Raw genomic sequence first — 21541 nt, forward strand, 5'->3', positions numbered from 1 at the left:
GGTTTTTTTAATGTTTTCTCCACCCAATGAATGAAAATCATGACAAACCCCTGTTCTCCTTCTCTCCTTGTGAAAACATGTTGAGTTTGAGTTTGACTTGAGGTTCAATCAATCCAAGGTGGAGAAAACCCTAAAATACGAGTCCAGAACATCCCGACGGCGCCAAAAATCGCCAATTTTTTGGTGTTTTGGGTTTTTTTAATCAAATCTCCTCCACCCCATGAGAGAAAATCATAATGAGCTCCTGTTCCCTCTGTCTCATTGTGAAAACATGTTGAGTTTGAGTTTCAAAACCAGGTCCAATCAATCCAAGGTGGAGGAAACTCTAAAATCTGAGTCCCGGAGATGGCGAAAATCACGAATTTTGTGGTTTTTTTCCAATCTCCTCCACCCAATGAATGAAAATCATGACGAGTTCCCACTTCCCCTCTCTCTCCTTGTGAAAACACGTCGAATTTGAGGTCCAACCAAACCAAAATCCGAGTCCAGAACATCCCGAATGCGCCAAAAATCGCCGATTTTTTTGGGATTTTTTTTTTTTTAATCAAATCTCCTCCACGCCGTGAGCAAAAATCATGACAAACCCCTGTTACCCTCTCTCCTTGTGAAAACACGTCAAATTTGAGTCCAACCAAACCAAAATCCGAGTCCGGAACATCCCGAAAGGCGCCAAAAAATCGCCGATTTTTTTGGGATTTTTTTTTTTTTTTAATCAAATCTCCTCCACGCCGTGAGCGAAAATCATGACGAGCCCCGGCTCCAGCACCATGTCCTCCCCCATGTGCTGGTTCTCGCAGGCCATCACCACCACGGCCTGTTTGCCGGGGATCCTCTTGGCCACGTAATTCTCGTAATACCTGCGGTTCATCTGCCGCGTCTCCAGCGTGGCCAGGCCCTGCGGCCAGTTGCGCTCGTGGGCGTTTTCGATCAGCTCGTTGGTGATGGAGGCCGGGCAGCCGCTCTCCACCAGGGAACGTTTGATCACGGCTTGGAGGACGGCGTCCGGCGTGGAGATCATCCCGCCCCAGCGCGTCACGCGGGCGGGCTGCAGGGAGTTCACCCACCTGGAGGGGGGAAAAAGGGGTCAGGAATGGGGTTTGGGGTGGAATCGTGGAGTTGTGGGGGTTAAAACGCCTGGGGGAGACAGGAAATGGGGTTTGGGAAGGAGTTGTGGGAGTTCACGCACCTGCAGGGGTCAGGGATGGAGTTTGGGGTGGAAATGTGGAGTTGTGGGGGTTCAGACACATGGGGAGACAGGGAATGGGGGTTTGGGGGTGGAATCGTGGAGCTGTGGGGGTTAAAACACTTAGGGGGACAGGAAATGGGGTTTGGGGTGGAAGTGTGGGGGTCATCCCGCCCCAGCGCGTCACGCGGGCGGGTTGGAGGGAGTTCACCCACCTGGAGGGGGGAAAAGGGTCAGGGGTGAGGTTTGGGGTGGAAATTGTGGAGTTGTGGGGGTTTACTCAGCTGGAGGGGACAGGGAATGGGGTTTGGGGTGAAATTGTGGGGGTTAATAGACTTGGGGGAGACAGGGAATGGGGTTTGGGGTGGAATCGTGGAGTTGTGGGGGTTAAAACACCTGGGAGGGAGAGGAAATGGGGTTTGGGGTGGAAGTGTGGGGGTCATCCCGCCCCAGCGCGTCACGCGGGCGGGTTGGAGGGAGTTCACCCACCTGGAGGGGGGAAAAGGGGTCAGGAATGGGGTTTGGGGGTTAAATCGTGGAGTTCTGGGGGTTAAAACACCTGGAGACAGTCAAAGGGGTCAGGAATGGGGTTTGGGATGGAAATGTGGAGTTGTGGGGGTTAAGACACATGGGGAGACAGGGAATGGGGTTTGGGGTGGAAGTGTGGGGGTCATCCCGCCCCAGCGCGTCACGCGGGCGGGCTGCAGGGAGTTCACCCACCTGGAGGGGGGAAAAAGGTCAGGGGTGAGGTTTGGGGGGAAATTGTGGGGATTTACACACCTGGGGGGCAGAGGAGGGGATTAGGAATGGGGTTTTGGGGTGGAATAGTGGAGTTGTGGGGGTTAAAACACCTGGGGGGTAAAGAGAACGGGGTTTGGGGTGGAATTGTGGTGGTTAACACACTTAGGGAGGGACAGGGAATGGGGTTTGGGGTGGAAATGTGGAGTTGTGGGGGTTAAAACACTTAGGGGGGACAGGAAATGGGGTTTGGGGTGGAAATTGTGGAGTTGTGGGGGTTCAGACACATGGGGAGACAGGGAATGGGGTTTGGGGTGGAAGTGTGGGGGTCATCCCGCCCCAGCGCGTCACGCGGGCGGGCTGGAGGGAGTTCACCCACCTGGAGGGGGGAAAAAGGTCAGGGGTGAGGTTTGGGGGGAAATTGTGGGGATTTACACATCTGGGGGGGAGAGGAGGGGATTAGGAATGGGGTTTTGGGGTGGAATAGTGGAGTTGTGGGGGTTAAAACACCTGGGGACACTCAGAGGGGTCAGGGACAGTGAGTCTGGGGTGGAATTGAAGAATTGTTGAGGTTGGAAAACACCTCCATGACCACTGAGCTCAACCTGAGACAGACCCCCAGCAGGGCCCAAAAGAATTACAAGTTCCCTTTAAAAAATTACAAATTCCCCTCAAAAACCTCCAAATTCCCCTCAAAAAACTACAAATTCCCTCAAAAACCTCCAAATTCCTCCCCAAAGTTTCCTTAAAAAATCGCAAATTCCCCCCAAAACCCAACAAATTTCCCTCAAAAAACGACGAATTTCCCTGGAAAAACTAAAAATATCCCTCAAAAAATGACGAATTTCCCTCAAAAACCCCACAAATTTCTCTCAAAAACCCCACAAATTTCTGTCAAACCCCACAAATTCCCGTCGGAACGTCCCCAAATTCCCATTTTCCCCCCCAGGACTCACTCGAGGATCTCGTTGTACTCGATGGTCTCCTCCAGGTTCTGCAGGTTGGGGTTGACGCTGCGGATGGCCCGCATGTACGCCTTCAGCAGCTGGATGTCCCGTTTCTGGGAATGGGAATGACTCAAATGGGATTTGGGATTGGGATTGGGGTTGGGAATGAGCCCAGAGGGATTTGGGATTGGGATTGGGAATGGGACTGGGAACTGGGGCTGGGAACGACCCTAGAGGCAATTGGGAATGGGAATGACCCCAATGGAATTTGGGATTGGGAATGACCCCAAGAGAATTGGGATTGGGAACTGGGGTTGGGAATGGGATTGGGAATGAGATTTGGGGTTGGGGTTGGGAATGACCCCAATGGAATTTGAGATTGCGAATGACCCCAAAACAATTGAGACTGGGAATGGGATTGGGAATGAGCCCGGAGAGAGTCGGGATTGGGATTGACCCCAAGAGAATTGAGACTGGAAATGGGATTGGGAACTGGGACTGGGAATGAGCCCAGAGGGAACTGGAAATGGGAATGACCCCAGTGGAATTTGGGAATGGGAATGGGATTTGGGATTGGGAATGAGCCCAATGGAATTTGGGATTTGGGAGGGATTTCAGAATGGGAACGACCCCAATGGAATTTGGGATTGGGAATGACCACAAGAGAATTGGGTTTGGGATTGGAGGGAATTGGGATTGGGAACTGGGACTGGGAATGATCCCGGAGGGATTTGGGATTGGGAATGGAACTGGAGGGGATTGGGAATGGGATTGGGAACTGGGATTGGGGGTGGGAATGAGCCCAGAGGGAGTCGGGATTGGGAATGACCCCAATGAGATTTGGGATTGGGAATGACCCCAAAACAATTAGGATTGGGAATGGGACTGGGAATGAGCCCAGAGGGATTTGGGATTGGGAATGATCCCAATGGAATTTGAGATTGCGAATGACCCCAAAACAATTGAGACTGGGAATGGGATTGGGAATGAGCCCAGAGGGATTTGGGATTGGGAATGACCACAAGAGAATTGGGATTGGGATTGGAGGGAATTGGGATTGGGAATGAGATTGGGAAATGGGTTTGGGAATGACCCCAATGGAGTTTGGGATTGGGAATCACCACAAGAGAATTGGGATGGGGAACTGGGATTGGGAACTGGGACTGGAGGGAATTGGGACTGGGAATGAGCCCAGAGGGATTTGGGATTGGGATTGGGGTTGGGAATGAGCCCAATGGGATTTGGGATTGGGAATAGCCCCAAGAGAATTGGGATTGGGAATGGGACTGGAGGGATTTGGGATTGGGAATGGGACTGGGAATGAGCCCAGAGGCATTTGGGATTGGGAATGATCCCAATGGAATTTGAGATTGCGAATGACCCCAAAACAATTGAGACTGGGAATGGGATTGGGAATGAGCCCAGAGGGAGTCGGGATTGGGATTGACCCCAAGAGAACTGAGATTGGAAATGGGATTGGGAACTGGGACTGGGAATGAGCCCAGAGGGAATTGGGATTGGGAATGGGACTGGGGGGAATTGGGACTTGGAATGGGATTGGGAATGGGACTGGAGGGATTTGGGATTGGGAATGAGCCCAGAGGGATTTGGGATTGGGATTGACCCCAAGAGAACTGAGATTGGAAATGGGATTGGGAACTGGGACTGGGAATGACCCCAGAGGGAACTGGAAATGGGAATGACCCCAGTGGAATTTGGGAATGGGAATGGGATTTGGGATTGGGAATGAGCCCAATGGAATTTGAGATTTGGGAGGGATTTCAGAATGGGAACGACCCCAATGGAATTTGGGATTGGGAATGACCCCAAGAGAATTGGGTTTGGGATTGGAGGGAATTGGGATTGGGAATGGGACTGGGAATGATCCCGGAGGGATTTGGGATTGGGGATGGAACTGGAGGGGATTGGGAATGGGATTGGGAACTGGGATTGGGACTGGGAATGAGCCCAGAGGGAGTCGGGATTGGGAATGACCCCAATGGAATTTGAGATTGCGAATGACCCCAAAACAATTGAGACTGGGAATGGGATTGGGAATGAGCCCAGAGGGATTTGGGACTGGGAATGACCCCAATGGAATTTGGGATTTGGGAGGGATTTGGGAATGGGAATGACCCCAATGGAATTTGAGATTGGGAATGACCCCAAAACAATTGGGATTGGGAATGGGATTGAGAATGGGATTGGGAATGAGCCCAGAGGGATTTGGGATTGGGAATGACCACAAGAGAATTGGGATTGGGATTGGAGGGAATTGGGATTGGGAATGAGATTGGGAAATGGGTTTGGGAATGACCCCAATGAGATTTGGGATTGGGAATGACCCCAAAACAATTAGGATTGGGAATGGGATTGGGAATGACCCCCGAGGGATTTGTGACTGGGAATGGGATTGGGAACTGGGACTGGAGGGAATTGGGATTGGGAATGAGCCCAGAGGGATTTGGGATCGGGAGTGGGATTGGGAACAATCCTGGAGGGATTTAGGACTGGGAATGGGATTGGGAATGGGACTGGAGGGAACTGGGAATGGGAATGACCCCAAGAGAATTGGGATTGAGAATGGGACTGGGAATGGGACTGGAGGGATTTGGGATTGGGAAGAGATTGGGAATTATCTCAGGGGGATTTGGGATTGGGAATGGGACTGGGAATGGATGGGTTTGGGATGGGGAATGGGACTGGGAATGAGCCCAGAGGGATTTGGGATTGGGAATGAGCCCAATGGAATTTGAGATTGCGAATGACCCCAAAACAATTGAGACTGGGAATGGGATTGGGAATGAGCCCAGAGGGATTTGGGATTGGGATTGACCCCAAGAGAACTGAGATTGGAAATGGGATTGGGAACTGGGACTGGGAATGACCCCAGAGGGAACTGGAAATGGGAATGACCCCAGTGGAATTTGGGAATGGGAATGGGATTTGGGATTGGGAATGAGCCCAATGGAATTTGAGATTTGGGAGGGATTTCAGAATGGGAATGACCCCAATAGAATTTGGGATTGGGAATGACCACAAGAGAATTGGGTTTGGGATTGGAGGGAATTGGGATTGGGAACTGGGACTGGGAATGATCCCGGAGGGATTTGGGATTGGGAATGGAACTGGAGGGGATTGGGAATGGGATTGGGAACTGGGATTGGGACTGGGAATGAGCCCAGAGGGATTTGGGATTGGGAATGATCCCAATGAGATTTGGGATTGGGAATGACCCCAGAGGGATTTGGGATTGGGATTGGGGTTGGGAATGACCCCAATGGGATTTGGGATTGGGAATAGCCCCAAGAGAATTGGGATTGGGAATGGGACTGGAGGGATTTGGGATTGGGAATGGGACTGGGAATGAGCCCAGAGGGATTTGGGATTGGGAATGAGCCCAATGGAATTTGAGATTGCGAATGACCACAAAACAATTGAGACTGGGAATGGGATTGGGAATGAGCCCGGAGGGAGTCGGGATTGGGATTGACCCCAAGAGAATTGAGACTGGAAATGGGATTGGGAACTGGGACTAGGAATGAGCCCAGAGGGAACTGGAAATGGGAATGGGATTGGGAATGGGACTGGGGGAATTGGGATTGGGATTGGGAATGACCCTAGAGGGAACTGGGATTGGGAACGACCCCAATGGAATTTGGGATTGGGAATGACCCCAAGAGAATTGTGATTGGGAATGGGATTTGGGATTGGGAATGACCATGGAGGGAATTGGGAATGAGCCCAGAGGAATTTGGGATTGGGAATGGGATTGGGAACGAGCCCGGGGGGATTTGGGATTGGGAATGACCCCAGAGGGATTTGGGATTGGGACTGGGAATGGAACTGGAGGGAACTGGGGTTGGGAATGGGACTGGAGGGATTTGGGAATGGGAATGACCCCAAGAGAATTGGGATTGGGAACTGGGGTTGGGAATGATCCCAGAGGGATTTGGGACTGGGAATGGGATTGGGAACTGGGACTGGAGGGAATTGGGAATGAGCCCGGGGGATTTGGGATTGGGACTGGGAATTGAGGGATTTGGGATTGGAAACTGGGGTTGGGAATGGGACTGGGAACTGGGAATGGGAACTGGGGGGAATTGGGATTGGGAATGAGCCCAAGAGAATTTGGATTGGGAATGGGATTGGGAAACAGGCATTTCAGATTGGGGCTGGGATTGGGAATGACCCCGGAGGGATTTGGGATTGGGAATGACCCCAATGGGATTTGGGAGGGATTTCAGAATGGGAACGACTCCAATGGAATTTGGGATTGGGAATGACCACAAGAGAATTGGGATTGAAAATGGGATTGGGAATGGGATTGGGAATGGAACTGGGAATGGCCCCAGAGGGAACTGGGATTGGGAATGGGAAACAGGGATTTGGGATTGGGACTGGGAAACAGGGATTTGGGATTGGGAATGGGATTGGGACTGGGAATGGGAATGACTCCAGAGGGATTTGGGATTGGGAATGACTCCAAGAGAATTGGGATTGGGAATGGGATTAGGAATGGGAATGGGAATGACCCCAGAGGGATTTGGAAATGGGAATGACCCCAATGGAATTTGGGATTCGGGAGGGATTTCAGAATGGGAACGACCCCAATGGCGTTTGGGATTGGGAATGACCACAAGAGAATTGGGATGGGGAACTGGGATTGGGAACTGGGACTGGAGGGAATTGGGATTGGGAATGACCCCAGAGGGATTTGGGATTGGGAAAGACCCCAAGAGAATTGGGATTGGGAATGGGAGTGGGAATGGGATTGGGAAACAGGGATTTGGGATTGGGAATGGGACTGGGAACTGGGGTTGGGAACAACCCCAGAGGGAATTGGGATTGGGAATGAGCCCAGAGAGATTCAGGAATGGGAATAACCCCAATGGAATTTGGGATTTGGGAATGGGAACTACCCAAATAGAATTTGGGATTGGGAATGACCCCAAAACAATTGGGATTGGGAATGGGATTGGGAATGGGGTTGGGATTGACCCCAAAGGGATTTGGGACTGGGAATGACCCCGGGGGGATTTGGGATTGGGAACTGGGGGTGGGAACTGGGAATGATCCCAGAGGGATTTGAGATTGCGAATGACCCCAATGGAATTTGGGATTGGGAATGACCATAAGAGAATTGAGATTGGAGGGAATTGGGATTGGGAATGGGATTGGAAACTGGGACTGGGAATGAGCCCAGAGGGAATCGGAAATGGGAATGACCCCAGTGGAATTTGGGATTGGGAATGGGATTGGGAATGGGATTGGGAATGGGATTGGGAACTGGGGTTAGGAATGGGACTGGAGGGATTTGGGATTTGGAATGGGATTGGGAATGACCCTAGAGGGAACTGGGATTGGGAACAACCCCAATGGAATTTGAGATTGGGAACAACCTGAAAAGAATTGGGATCGGGAATGGGACTGGGAATGATCCTGGAGGGAATTGGGATTGGGATTGGGAATGGGACTGGAGGGATTTGGGACTGGGAATGGGATTGGGAATGGGACTGGGGGGATTTGGGACTGGGAATGACCCCAGAGGGGTTTGGGATTGGGACTGACCCCAGCCCGGCCCACAGAGTCACCCTCAGCCCGTTTTCCCCCCTTTTCTGGGTAAATTTTGGTCCCCAGAGCACAAAAAATTACCTTTTCCCCAACCATTTCTTTGCCATTTTGGTGCCTAAGAACCCAAACCCGCCCCTTGTTTTTTTTTGTTTTTCTTTTTTATTTTCTTTTTTTGTTGTTGTTGTGGTGTGGGTTGTGGTGGTTTGTTGGGGGTTTTTTTGTTTGTTTGTTTTTGGTTTTTTTTTGGTTTTGGTTTTGTTTTGGGGTTTTTTGGGGGTTTTTTTTGTTTGTTTGTTTTGTTTTTTTTGTTTTTTTTTTTTAATTTTTTTTTTTTTTTTTTTTTTTTTTTTTTTTTTTTTTTTTTTTAAATTTTTTAAATTTTTTTTTTTTTTTTTTTTTGGGATCCAAGCCCCAAACCTGCCCCTTCCCAACCCAATCCTGGAATTCCTGGAGCTCCCAATGTGACTAAACCAACCCCTACAAAACCACACAACCCATTTCTCCCCTCCACACTTTTATTTTTTTTTTTCAATTTTTCCCGGATTTCTCCCTCCAAAACCCCAAAATTTCCCTTTCTCACCCCAAAAAAACCTATTTTTTGAAGCCCCACCTGCTCTGCCAGCTGATGCTTGTGCTCAGCTGAGGTTTTTTCCAGCTCAGCAATCCTCGTCTGCTGCTGCTGCACCACCGACCTCAGGTGCTTGATGCAGTTGTGGTTGGGCAGCTCGTCCTTGGGCATCTCCAAACTGCCAAAAAAATCAAAAATAAAGGGGATTTTGGCACCTCATGGAGTTAATTTAGGTGTGGGGAAGGTTAAGGGGGGAAATTTTGGGGGGTTTTGAGGGTTTGTTTGGGGAGTTTTAAAGCCTGATTGAGGTTTTTAGGGGGGAAATTCTTCCTGATTTTCATCCTGAGCCTCTCCTGGAGGAATTTGAGGTTGTTTTCTCTTATCTTCATGTTCCTTTGGAGCAGATTTTGGCTCCACTCTCCTCTCAGGGAGTTTTGGGGTGAAAATTCCCCTCTGAGCCTCCTTTCCTCCAGGCAATTCCAAGGTCTGACCACTTTTTCCATGGAAAAATTCCTCCTGATTTCCATCCTGAGCCTCTCCTGGAGGAATTTGAGGTTGTTTTCTCTTATCTTCATGTTCCTTTGGAGCAGATTTTGACCCCACTCTCCTTTTACGGAATTTTGGAGTGAAAATTCCCCTCTTTATCTAGGCAATTCCAAGGTCTGACCACTTTTTCCATAGAAAAATTCCTCCTGATTTCCATCCCGAGCCTCTCCTGGAGGAATTTGAGGCTGTTTTCTCTCATCCTGGTGCTCCTTTAAAGCAGATTTTGGCTCCACTTTCCCATCAGGGAGTTTTGGGGTGAAAATTCCCCTCCTTATCCAGGGAATTTCAAAGCCTGACCACTTTTTCCATGGAAAAATTCTTCCTGATTTCCATCCTAAGCCTCTCCTGGAGGAATTTGAGGTTCTTTCTTCTCATCCTGCTGTTCCCTGGGAGCAGATTTTGGTTCCACTCTCCTCTCAGGGAGTTTTGGAGTGAAAATTCCCCTCTGAGCCTCCTTTTCTCCAGGCAATTCCAAGGTCTGACCACTTTTTCCATGAGGAAATTCCTCCTGATGTTCATCCTGAGCCTCTCCTGGAGGAATTTGAGGTTCTTTCTCTCATCCTGGTGCTCCTTTAAAGCAGATTTTGGCTCCACTCTCCTCTCAGGGAGTTGTGGGGTGAAAATTCCCCTCTGAGGCTCCTTTTCTCCAGGCAATTCCAAGGTCTGACCACTTTTTCCATGGAAAAATTCCTCCTGATTTCCATCCTGAGCCTCTCCTGGAGGAATTTTGAGGTAATTTCTCTCATCCTGCTCTTCCCTGGGAGCAAATTTTGGCTCCACTCTCCTTTTAGGGAGTTTTGGAGTGAAAATTCCTCTCCTTATCCAGGCAATTCCAAGGTCTGACAGCTTTTTCCATGGAAAAATTCCTCCTGCTGTCCATCCTGAGCCTCTCCTGGAGGAATTTGAGGCCATTTCTCTCATCCTGCTGTTCCCTGGGAGCAGATTTTGGCTCCACTCTCCCATCAGGGAGTTTTGGGGTGAAAATTCCCCTCCTTATCCAGGGAATTTCAAAGCCTGACCACTTTTTCCATGGAAAAATTCCCCCTGCTGTCCATCCTGAGCCTCTCCTGGAGGAATTTGAGGCTGTTTTCTCTCATCCTGCTGTTCCCTGGGAGCAGATTTTGGCCCCACTCTCCTTTTAGGGAGTTTTGGAGTGAAAATTCCTCTCCTTATCCAGGCAATTCCAAGGTCTGACAGCTTTTTCCATGGAAAAATTCCTCCTGATTTCCATCCTGAGCCTCTCCTGGAGGAATCTGAGGCCATTTCTCTCATCCTGCTCTTCCCTGGGAGCAGATTTTGGCTCCACTCTCCCATCAGGGAGTTTTGGGGTGAAAATTCCCCTCCTGAGGCTCCTTTCCTCCAGGCTGAGCCCCTTTCCAGCTCCCTCAGGGCTCCCCCAGCCCCTCAATGTCTCTGTGACCCCCCAATGTCTCAGAACTGGACCCAGCACAGGGGAAAACAGACTCAAAAACCCTTCCCAGCCCTTTCCCTGCAGGACCTTGGATTTCAAACCCTGTGAGATCCCAATGCTGGTCCCATCTTGGGGGCTGAGATGATTCTGGGAAGACCCACAGAGCTCCAGCACCAAGAAGAAATGGGTTTGATTTAAAAATCCTTCCCAATCCTTCCTATCCCTGTCAGACCCCAATCCCAAGGGCTGGAGGGGCTCTGGGAAGACTCAAAAAGCTCCAACACCCAAGGGAGTTAATGAAGAAATGGGTTTGACTTAAAAATCCTTCCCAACCCTTTCGACTTTGGCATTCAAAACCCTGTGACATCCCAATCCTGGGCTCATTCCCTGGAGCTGTGACCCTTCCTGTGTCCATCCCATGGCCAGAGTGGTGTCACTCCGTGTCCATCCCCAGCCTGTGTCCATCCCACGGCCATCCCGTGTCCACCTCCATCGTGTGTCCATCCCCAGGCTCTTCCTGCATCTTTCCCAGGGCCACCCCAGTGTCCGTCCTGTGTCCATCCTGACCTCATGTCCACCCCAGTGCCCATCCTGTGTCCACCCCAGTGCCCATCCTGTGTCCATCCTGACCCCATGTCCACCCCAGTGCCCATCCTGTGTCCATCCTCACCCCATGTCCACCCCAGTGTCCATCCGGTGTCCACCCCAGTGTCCATCCTGTGTCCATCCTCACCCCATGTCCACCCCAGTGTCCATCCGGTGTCCACCCCAGTGCCCATCCTGTGTCCATCCTCACCCCATGTCCACCCCAGTGTCCATCCTGTGTCCACCCCAGTGCCCATCCTGTGTCCATCCTGACCCCATGTCCATCCCAGTGTCCACCCTGTGTCCATCCTGACCCCATGTCCACCCCAGTGTCCATCCTGTGTCCATCCTGACCCCATGTCCACCCCAGTGCCCATCCTGTGTCCATCCTGTGTCCACCCCAGTGTCCATCCTGTGTCCATCCTGACCCCATGTCCACCCCAGTGTCCATCCTGTGTCCATCCTGACCCCATGTCCACCCCAGTGTCCATCCTGTGTCCACCCCAGTGTCCATCCTGTGTCCATCCTCACCCCATGTCCATCCCAGTGCCCATCCTGTGTCCATCCTGACCCCATGTCCACCCCAGTGTCCATCCTGTGTCCACCCCAGTGCCCATCCTGTGTCCATCCTCACCCCATGTCCACCCCAGTGTCCATCCTGTGTCCATCCCATGTCCCATCCCAAGACCCTTCCTGTGCCCTTCCCAGTGCCCATCCCGGTGCCCACCCCGTGTCCATCCCATGGTCATCCTGTGCCCATCCCAGTGCCCATCCTGGTGCCATCCCCTGTCAATTCTGGTTCCATTCCATGTCCCATCCTGTGTCCACCCCAGTGCCCATCCTGTGTCCATCTCAGGGCCCTTCCTGTGCCCATCCCATGTCCATCCTGTGTCCATCCCCTGTCAATTCTGGTTCCATTTCATGTCCCACCCTGTGTCCATCCCAAGACTCTTCCTGTGCCCATCCTGGTGTCATCCTTTGTCAATTCTGGTTCCATTCTATGTCTCATCCTGTGTCCATCCTGTGTCCATCCTTTGTCCATCCCATGTTCATCCCAAGACTCATCCTGGTGCCATCCTGTGACCATCCTAGTGCCCATCCCAGGACCCTTCCTGTATCCATCCTGTGTCCATCTCCATCCCATTGCCCATCCCATCTCCATCCCATTGCCCATCCTGTGTCCATCCTGTGCCTAACCCATGTCCATACTGGTGCCACCCTGTGCCCATCCCATGTCCACCCCAGTGCCCATCCCAGTGCCCATCCTGGTGCCCATCCCAGGTCCCTTCCTGTGTCCATCCCAAGACCCTTCTTGTGTCCACCCCAGTGCCCATCCTGTGCCATCTCTTGTCAATTCTGGTTCCATTCCACATCTCATCCTGTGTCCATCTCAGGGCTCTTCCTGTGTCCATCCCATGTCCACCCCAGTGCCCATCCTGTGTCCATCTCAGGGCTCTTCCTGTGTCCATCCCTTGTCCCATCCCAGTGCCCATCCTGTGTCCATCTCAGGGCCCTTCCTGTGCCCATCCCACGGCCCATCCCAAGGCTCTTCCTGTGTCCCATCCCTGTGCCCATCCTGGTGCCATTCTGTGTCAATTCTGGTTCCATTCCGTGTCCCACCTGGTGTTCCATCCCAAGACCCTTCCTGTGTCCATCCCATGTCCACCCCAGTGCCCATCCTGTGTCCATCTCAGGGCTTTTCCTGGTGCCCATCCTGTGTCCATCCCAGTGTCCATCCTGATGCCATCCCGTGTCCAGCTCAGGGCTCTTCCTGTGCCAATCCCAGTGCCCATTCCATGTCCATCACCATCCCATGGCCATCCCTGTGCCCATCCCACTGCCCATCCCGTGTCCATCCCAAGACCCATCCTGGTGGCCACCCCATGTCCATCATCCCCCTGTCCTCACCCGCATCCCTGCTCGCAGGTGACGGGCCGTTTGGGGTTGTGCTCGCAGTCGTTGAGGTGAGCCATCAGGTTGTCCAGGCCCTTCCTGTGCCCATCCCATGTCCACCCCATTGTCCACCCCATCCCCATGTCCTCACCCGCATCCCTGCTCGCAGGTGACGGGCCGCTTGGGGTTGTGCTCGCAGTCGTTGAGGTGAGCCATCAGGTTGTCCAGGCGCACCACGGCGGTGCAGCCGAAGACGGCGTTGTCGCAGGTGATCTGCAGCTTGGAGAGCATGTTCCGCATGATCCGCGGCACGGGGCGCAGGTGGGCCACCGTCACCACGCTGCGGTCCACGGGACACGTCTGCTGCTGCGAGAACCACTGCGTGATGCAGGCATTGCAGAAGGCGTGCTCGCAGTGCGGGGCCTGAGGGGAGAGGGACACGGGTCAGGTATGGGGGTTTGGGGGCAGTTATTTGGGGTTTGGAGAGGGTGAGGTGGGACTGGAGACTGGAGGGTCACCTGGGGTTGGTCACTCATGGGATCAGTCATGGGATCACTGATGGGATCGCTGAGTTTGGGTCAAACCACCTGGACTGGGGAGTTCAAGGTGGGAGTGATGCCCACCAGAGTCAAGAGCGTCACCTTGGGTTGTTCACCCATGGGATCATTAATGGGATCATTCATGGGATTGGTGGGATTGGGGAAACCACCTGGGTTGGAGAGTCCAAGGTGGGACCAGAGACAGGAGGGTCACCTTGGGTTGGTCACTCATGGGATCATTAATGGGACAATTCATGGAACTGTTAATGGGATCATCCATGAGATCATTAATGGGACCATCCATGGGATGGTTAATGGGATCACCCATGGGATCATTCATGGGACCATCCATGAGATGGTTAATGGGATCATCCATGGGATGGTTAATGGGATCAGTCATTGGAATCGTTCATGGGACCATTCATGATATCATTAATGGGATCAGTCATTGGAATCGTTCATGGGATCAGTCATTGGATGGTTAATGGGATCACCCAAGGGATGGTTAATGGGATCACCCATGGGATGGTTAATGGGATCACCCATGGGATGGTTAATGGGATCACCCATGGGATCACCCACGGGACACGTCTGCTGCTGCGAGAACCACTGCGTGATGCAGGCATTGCAGAAGGCGTGCTCGCAGTGCGGGGCCTGAGGGGGGCAGAGTCACATATGGGGGATCAGTGGGGTTTGGGGGGGATTATTTGGGGTTTGGAGAGGGTGAGGTGGGACTGGAGACTGGAGGGTCACCTTGGGTTGGTCACTCATGGGATGAGTCATGGGATTGCCCATGGGATCATTCATGGGATTATTCATGGTATCATTCATGGAATTGTTAATGGGACTGTTCATGGAATCGTTGATGGGATCACTCATGGGATTGCTCATGGGACTGGTGGGTTTGGGGAAAACCACCCAGAGCGGTGGGACCTTGGATCGTTCACTCATGGGATCACTGATGGAATCGCTCATGGGATCATTAATGGGATCGTTAATGGGACCATTGATGGGATCATTAATGGGACCATCCATGGGATGGTTAATGGGATCAGTCATTGGAATCGTTCATGGGACCATTCATGATATCATTAATGGGATCAGTCATTGGAATCGTTCATGGGATCAGTCATTGGATGGTTAATGGGATCACCCATGGGATGGTTAATGGGATCACTCACGAGATCCTTAATGAGATCATTCATGGGATGGTTAATGAGACCATCTATGGGATCATTAACGGGACCATCCATGGGATCATTAATGGGACCATTCAAGGGATGGTTAATGGAATCACCCATGGGATCGGTCATTGGATGGTTAATGGGACCACTCATGGAATCGGTAATGGGATCATTCATGGGATTGTAAATGGGATCATTCATTGGATCATTAACAGGACCATTAATGGGATCGTTAATGGGATCATTCTTGAGATTGTTAATGGGACCATTCATGAGATCATTAATGGGACCATCCACGGGATCCTTCATGGGATCATGAATGGGACCGTTCATGTCCCCAGGAGTCCCCAGGTGCCCCAGGTGTCTCCAGGTGTCCCCAAGAGTCCCAAAGGGTCCCCAGATGTCTCCATAGGTCCCCAAGGGTCCCCAAAGGTCCCCAGGTGTCCTCAATGTCCCCAGGTGTCCCCAGGTGTCCCTGGTCCCCCCAGGTGTGCCCAGGTGAGCTCAGATGTCCCCAGGTGTGTCCCCAATCCCCCCAGGTGTCCCCAGGTGAGCTCAGATGTCCCAAGGCCCCCCAGGTGTCTCCAGGTGTCCCCAAGAGTCCCCAAGGGTCCCCAGGTGTCTCCAAAGGTCCCCAAGGGTCCCCAAAGGTCCCCAGGTGTCCTCAAGTGTCCCCAGGTGTCCCAGGTGTCCCTAGGTGTGTCCCCAATGTCCCCAGGTGTCCCCAGGTGTGTCCCCAGGTGTCCCCAGGTGCCCCCAAAGTGTCCCAGTTGTATCTCCAGCTGTCCCCAGGTGCCCCCAGATGTCCCCAGGTATCCCCAGGTGTGTCCCCACGCCCCCAGGTGTCCCCAGGTGTGTCCCCAATGTCCCCAGGTATCCCCAGGTGTCCCAGGTCCCCCCAGGTCCCCCCAGGTGTGTCCCCAATTGTCCCCAGGTGTGTCCCCAGGTGTGTCTCCAATGTCCCTAGGTGTGCCCAATGCCCCCAGGTGTCCCCAGGTGTGTCCCCAATCCCCCCAGGTCCCCCCAGGTCCCCCCAGGTGTCCCCAGGTCCCCCCAGGTGTCCCAGGTGTGTCCCCAGGTGTCCCCAGGTGTCCCAGGTGTGTCCCCATGCCCCCCCAGGTCCCCCCAGGTGTCCCCAGGTGTCCCCAGGTCCCCCCAGGTGTCCCAGGTGTCCCCAGGTGTGTCCCCAGGTCCCCCCAGGTCCCCCCAGGTCCCCCCAGGTGTCCCCAGGTCCCCCAGGTGTCCCCAGGTGCCCCCAGGTGTCCCCAGGTGTCCCCAGGTGTCCCCAGGTCCCCCCAGGTCCCCCCAGGTGTCCCCAGGTCCCCCCAGGTGTCCCAGGTGTCCCCAGGTGTGTCCCCAGGTCCCCCCAGGTCCCCCCAGGTCCCCCAGGTGTCCCCAGGTCCCCCAGGTGCCCCTGACCTGCACAGGCTCCTCCAGGACGCCGCTGCAGATGGGACAAATGAGATCCTCGTCCACGTCCCCCTGGAATCGGGTCACATCATACCCCATAGCGCCCGTCACCGCCCCCACAAACCTGGGAAAAAACAGAGATTTCTGCTTAATCACAGGGATTTTATTAAAAAAATAAATTAAATTATCATTTTGGAATTATTTGTGATTTAATTGGCACCTCTGGCACAAAAATCGGAAAAAGGAAAAAAAAAGGGAATAAAAAGCGAAAAAAAGGGAAAAAAAGGGAATAAAAGGGGAATAAAAAAGGGAATAAAAACGAGGAAAAAAGCAAAAAAAAAAAAAGCAAAAAAAATGAGAATAAAAGGGAAAAAAAGTGAAAAAAATGGGAAAAAATGGGAATAAAAAGAGAATAAAAAAGGAAAAAAAAGGAATAAAAAGGGAATAAAAAGGGAACAAAAAGGGAACAAAAAGGGAACAAAAAGGGGAATAAAAAGGGAATAAAAAAAGGAATAAAAAAGGAATAAAAAGGGAATAAAAAACGGAATAAAAAGAGAATAAAAGGGAATAAAAAGCGAAAAAAAAAGCAAAAAAAAAGCGAAAAAAAGGGAAAAATGGGAATAAAATGGGAATAAAAGGGAATAAAATGGGAAAAAAATTGGAATAAAAAGAGAATAAAAAGGGGAAAAAAGGCAAAAAAAGGGAAAAAATGGGAATAAAAGGGAATAAAAAAGAAAAAAAAATGGGAAAAAAAACAGAATAAAAAGGGAAAAAAAAGGAATAAAAAAGGAATAAAAAGGGAATAAAAGGGGAATAAAAAGGGGAAAAAAGTGAAAAAAATGGGAAAAAATGGGAATAAAAAACAGAATAAAAAGGGAAAAAAGGGGGAAAAGGGGAAAAAAGGGGAAAAAAAGGGGAAAAAAGGGAATAAAAAAGGAAAAAAAAAGCAAAAAAATGGGAATAAAAAGAGAATAAAATGGGAAAAAAACTGAATAAAAATCAGAATAAAAAGGAGAAAAAAGGAATAAAAAGGGAATAAAAAAAAGGAATAAAAGGGAATAAAAGGGAATAAAAAGCGAAAAAAAAAAAAAAAGGCAAAAAAATGGGAATAAAAGGGAATAAAATGGGAAAAAAAGGGAAAAAAAAAGAGAATAAAAAGGGAAAAAGGGGAATAAAAAAGTGAATAAAAGTGAAGAAAAAGGGAAAAAAAGAGAAAAAAAGAGAAAAAAGGGGAAGAAAAGGGGAAGAAAAGGGGAAGAAAAAAGGGAATAAAAAAGGAAATAAAAAGGGAATAAAAAAGGAAATAAAAAGGGAAAAAATGGGAAAAAAATGGGAAAAAAAGCTAAAAAAAAAGGGAAAAAATGGGAATAAAAAAACAGAATAAAAAGGGAATAAAAAACAGAATAAAAAGGGAAAAAATAATTTAAAAACCAGAATAAAAAGGGAATTAAATGTCCTTTACCTCCCGAGGCAGAATTCCCCGTGCAGAGACTCTGAGCTGGGCCGGCCTCTCTCTGTGCAGGGAATTCCTCCCAAAAAATTCCCATTTTTCCTCCTCCTGCCCACGAATTCTGCAGCTGAAATAACAAAATAACAGAGAAAAATCACGATAAAGAAAAATAAATGGGAAGAAATAAAAATAAATAGGAAGAAATAAGAAAATAAATAATAAAAAAAGAAAAAATAAGAAAAAATAAGAAGAATAAATAAGAATAAATAGGAAAAAATAAGAAAAAATAAGAAAAAATAAGAAAAAATAAGGAAAAATAAGAAAAAGAAGAAAAAATAAGAAATAAGAAAAAAAATTTAAAAAAAAGAAAAAATAAGAAAAAATAAGAATAAGAAGAATAAGAAAAAAAAAGAAAAAATAAGAAAAAAAAAGAAATAAGAAAAAATAAAGAAAAAGAAAAAATAAGAAAAAAAAAAGAATAATAAATAAGAATAAATAAGAAAAAATAAGAAGGAAATAAGAAAAAATATATAAAAAAATAAGAAGAATCAATGAGAATAAATAAGAAAAAATAAGAAGAAGAAATAAAAAAAAGAAGAAAAAATAAAAAGAAATAAAAATAAATAAGAATAAATAAGGAGAATAAATAAGAATAAATAAAAATAAATAAGAAAAAATAAGAAAAAATAAGAAAAAATAAGAAAAAATAGTGAGAAACAAAAATAAATAAGAATAAATAAAAATAATAATAATAAATAAAAATAATAAATAAGGAGAAATAAGAATAAATAAGAATAAATAAGAAAAATAAATAAGAATAAATCGGAATAAGAAAAAAGAACAAATAAGAAAAAATAAGAAGAAGAAATAAGAAGAAATAAAAAAATAAGAATAAATAAGAGGAAATAAGAGGAAATAAGAAAAAATAAGAAAAAAAGAAAAATAAGAATAATAAATAAGAAAAAATAAGAAGAAATAAGAAAAAAAAAGAAAAAAAAAGAAGAATAAATAAGAATAAATAAGAAAAAATAAGAAGGAAATAAGAAAAAATATATAAAAAAATAAGAAGAATCAATGAGAATAAATAAGAAAAAATAAGAAAAAACAAGAAGAAATAAGAAAAAATTAGAAAAAAATTAAGAAGAAATAAGAAAAAATAATAAATAAGAATTTAGTAAGAAAAAATAAGAAGAAATCAGAAGAAATAAGAAGAAATAAGAAAAAAAATGAGAAGAAATAAGAAAAAATAAGAAGAAGAAATAAAAATAAATAAGAACAAATAAGAATAAATAAGGAAAAATAAGAAAAAAATAGAATAAATAATAAGAAAAAATAACAAAAAAAAATAAAAAAAATAAGAAAAATAAGAAAAAGAAATAAGAAAAAATAAGAAGAAATAAGAAAAAATAATAAGAATAAATAAGAATAAATAAGAAGAAATAAGAAGAAGAAATAAAAACAAATAAGAAATAAGAAGAAATAAGAAAAAAAGAAGAAAGAACAAGAAAAAACAAGAAAAAATAAAAAGAATAAATAAGAAAAAATAACAGGAAGAATAAGAATAAATAAATTAAAAAAAGAAATTAAAAAAAAAAGAAGAAAAAATAAGAATAAATAAGAAAAAAATAGAAAAAAAAAAAGAAAAAACGAAAAAAATAGAAAAAAAAAAGAAAAAAAAAGAAAAAAAAAGAAAAAAATAAAAAATAAGAATAAATAGGAAAAAATAATAAGAAAAGATAAAAATAAATAAGAATAAATAAGAAAAAAAGAATAAATAAGAATAAATAAGAATAAATCAGAATAAGAAAAAATAAGAAAAAATAACAAGAAAAAATAAGAATAAATAAAAATAATAAATAAGAAATAAGAATAAATAAAAAGAAATAAGAATAAATCAGAAGAAATCAGAAGAATAAATAAGAATAAATAAGAATAAAATAGAAATAAGATTTAAATAAGAATAAAAAATAAGAATAAAAAAGAAGAAATCAGAAGAAATCAGAAGAAATAAGAAGAATAAATAAGAACAAATAAATAATAAAAAGAAATAAGAAGAAATAAGGAGAAATAAGAAACAATAAGAAGAAATAACAAAAAATAAAAAGAATAAATAAGAAGAAATAATAAATAAGAATTTAATAAGAAATAAGAAGAAATAAGAAGAAATAAAAATAAAGAATAAGAAGAAATATGAAGATGGTGATTCCAACCTGGATGGAAAAAATTGGGATTTTTTTTGGGGGAAAAAACAAGTGGAAAAGGAAATTTCCACCCTGAATTCCCAAATTTGGGAATTTCAGCCCCAATTTTGGGAATTCACACCCAGAAATTTGAGAATTTCAGCCCCAAATTTTGGGAATTTCAGTCTCAATTTCAGGGTCAGAAATTTGGGAATTTTTCCCCAATTTCGGGGTCAGAAATTTGGGAATTTCAGCCCCAAATTTTGGGAATTTTTTCCCCAATTTCAGGGTCAAAAATTTGGGAATTTCAGCCCCAGTTTCAGGGTCAGAAATTTGGGAATTTTGGGATTTTCAACCCCAATTTGAGGCTCAAAAATTTGGAAATTTCAGCCCCAATTTTGGGAATTTCAACCCCAATTTTAGGGTCAGAAATTTGGGAATTTCAGCCCCAATTTTAGGGATCCAAAGGCAGAAATTTGGGAATTTTTGGGAATTCCAGGATTTTCCCTGGGAATTCCATTAAAAAAAAAAAAAGATGGAAAATGAGGTTTTAATTCTTTTTTGGTGCTTCCCAAAGGGTCCAAACATTCCCCAAAAATCATCTGGATTTTGCTCAAATCCTTTTGGATTTTTCCCCCCAAATTTTTTTGGATTTTCCCCCAAAATTTCTCTGGATTTTCCTCGAAATTCTTTCGGATTTTTCACCAAAAATTCAAATTTCCTCCAAATTCTTTCGAATTTCTCCTCAAATCCTTCAGGATTTTTCTCAAATTTCTTCAAATTCTCCCCAAATTTCTTTGAATTTCCCCCGAATTCCCTCAAATTCTCCTTAAATCCCTCAAGATTTTCCCCAAATTATTTTAAATTCTCCCCAAATCCCCCATTCCCTCCCGTTCTCAGCGGGACCCTCCACCCCCGGCCCCGTTTCCCCCGTTTCTCCCCTTCCCTCAACCCCACGAACCTTCGGGACCCTTCGGAGCCGATTTTGGGTCAATTTAAGTCGATTTTGAACCGATTTTTGGTCGATTTTGGGTCAATTTTGGGCCTTTTCCGGCCCGTTCGGGGCCGCGGCCTCTCCCGGTAACCCCGGCCCGGCCCCGCCGCGCCGGAAGTGACGCACCGGAAGTGCCGCTCTACCCTCGCGCAAGGCGGGAATGAACTCTGTGGTAAAAGGGGCGTGGGTTTGCCGTTTAAACCACGCCCCCTTTTCGCCGTGCTGCATCACTATTGGTTGATGTGAAGGCAAGCCCCGCCCCTCCTCCTGTGCTGCATCGCTATTGGTTGGAGTGAAAGCGAGCCCCGCCCCTCCCCGTGCTGCGTCGCTATTGGTTGG

General features: G+C 46.9%; 1 protein-coding gene across 4 annotated transcripts; it reads right to left on the minus strand.

The window, feature by feature from the left end:
* RNF41 (ring finger protein 41) lies at positions 1–21316 on the minus strand. Of its 4 annotated transcripts, none has more exons than XR_014592060.1 (8): positions 21170–21316; positions 18041–18155; positions 16588–16702; positions 13597–13868; positions 9053–9188; positions 2878–2981; positions 469–1064; positions 1–323 (listed from the first exon to the last, which is right to left on the minus strand). XR_014592060.1 is itself a non-coding variant. In XM_083880943.1 (7 exons), exons 3-7 carry the CDS (start codon positions 16675–16677, stop codon positions 713–715), a joined length of 954 nt encoding a protein of 317 aa, XP_083737069.1. In that variant the 5' UTR covers positions 16678–16702; positions 18041–18155; positions 21170–21316; the 3' UTR covers positions 1–712. The 4 variants fall into 4 exon arrangements, 2 of the variants coding, with proteins under 2 accessions (XP_083737069.1, XP_083737068.1); XR_014592061.1 differs by having other exon boundaries at positions 1–241; positions 423–1064; XM_083880943.1 differs by having other exon boundaries at positions 1–1064.
* Positions 21317–21541: the final 225 nt, after the last annotated feature.

The sequence above is a fragment of the Zosterops lateralis genome, assembly GCF_965231275.1.
Source record: "Zosterops lateralis genome assembly, chromosome: 32".
Classification (NCBI taxonomy): domain Eukaryota; kingdom Metazoa; phylum Chordata; class Aves; order Passeriformes; family Zosteropidae; genus Zosterops; species Zosterops lateralis.

Coding starts and splice junctions, on each gene's coding strand:
- RNF41 (XM_083880942.1), bottom strand. CDS start 18,125: ATGGGAATTTTTTGGGAGGAATTCCCTGCACAGAGAGAGGCCGGCCCA.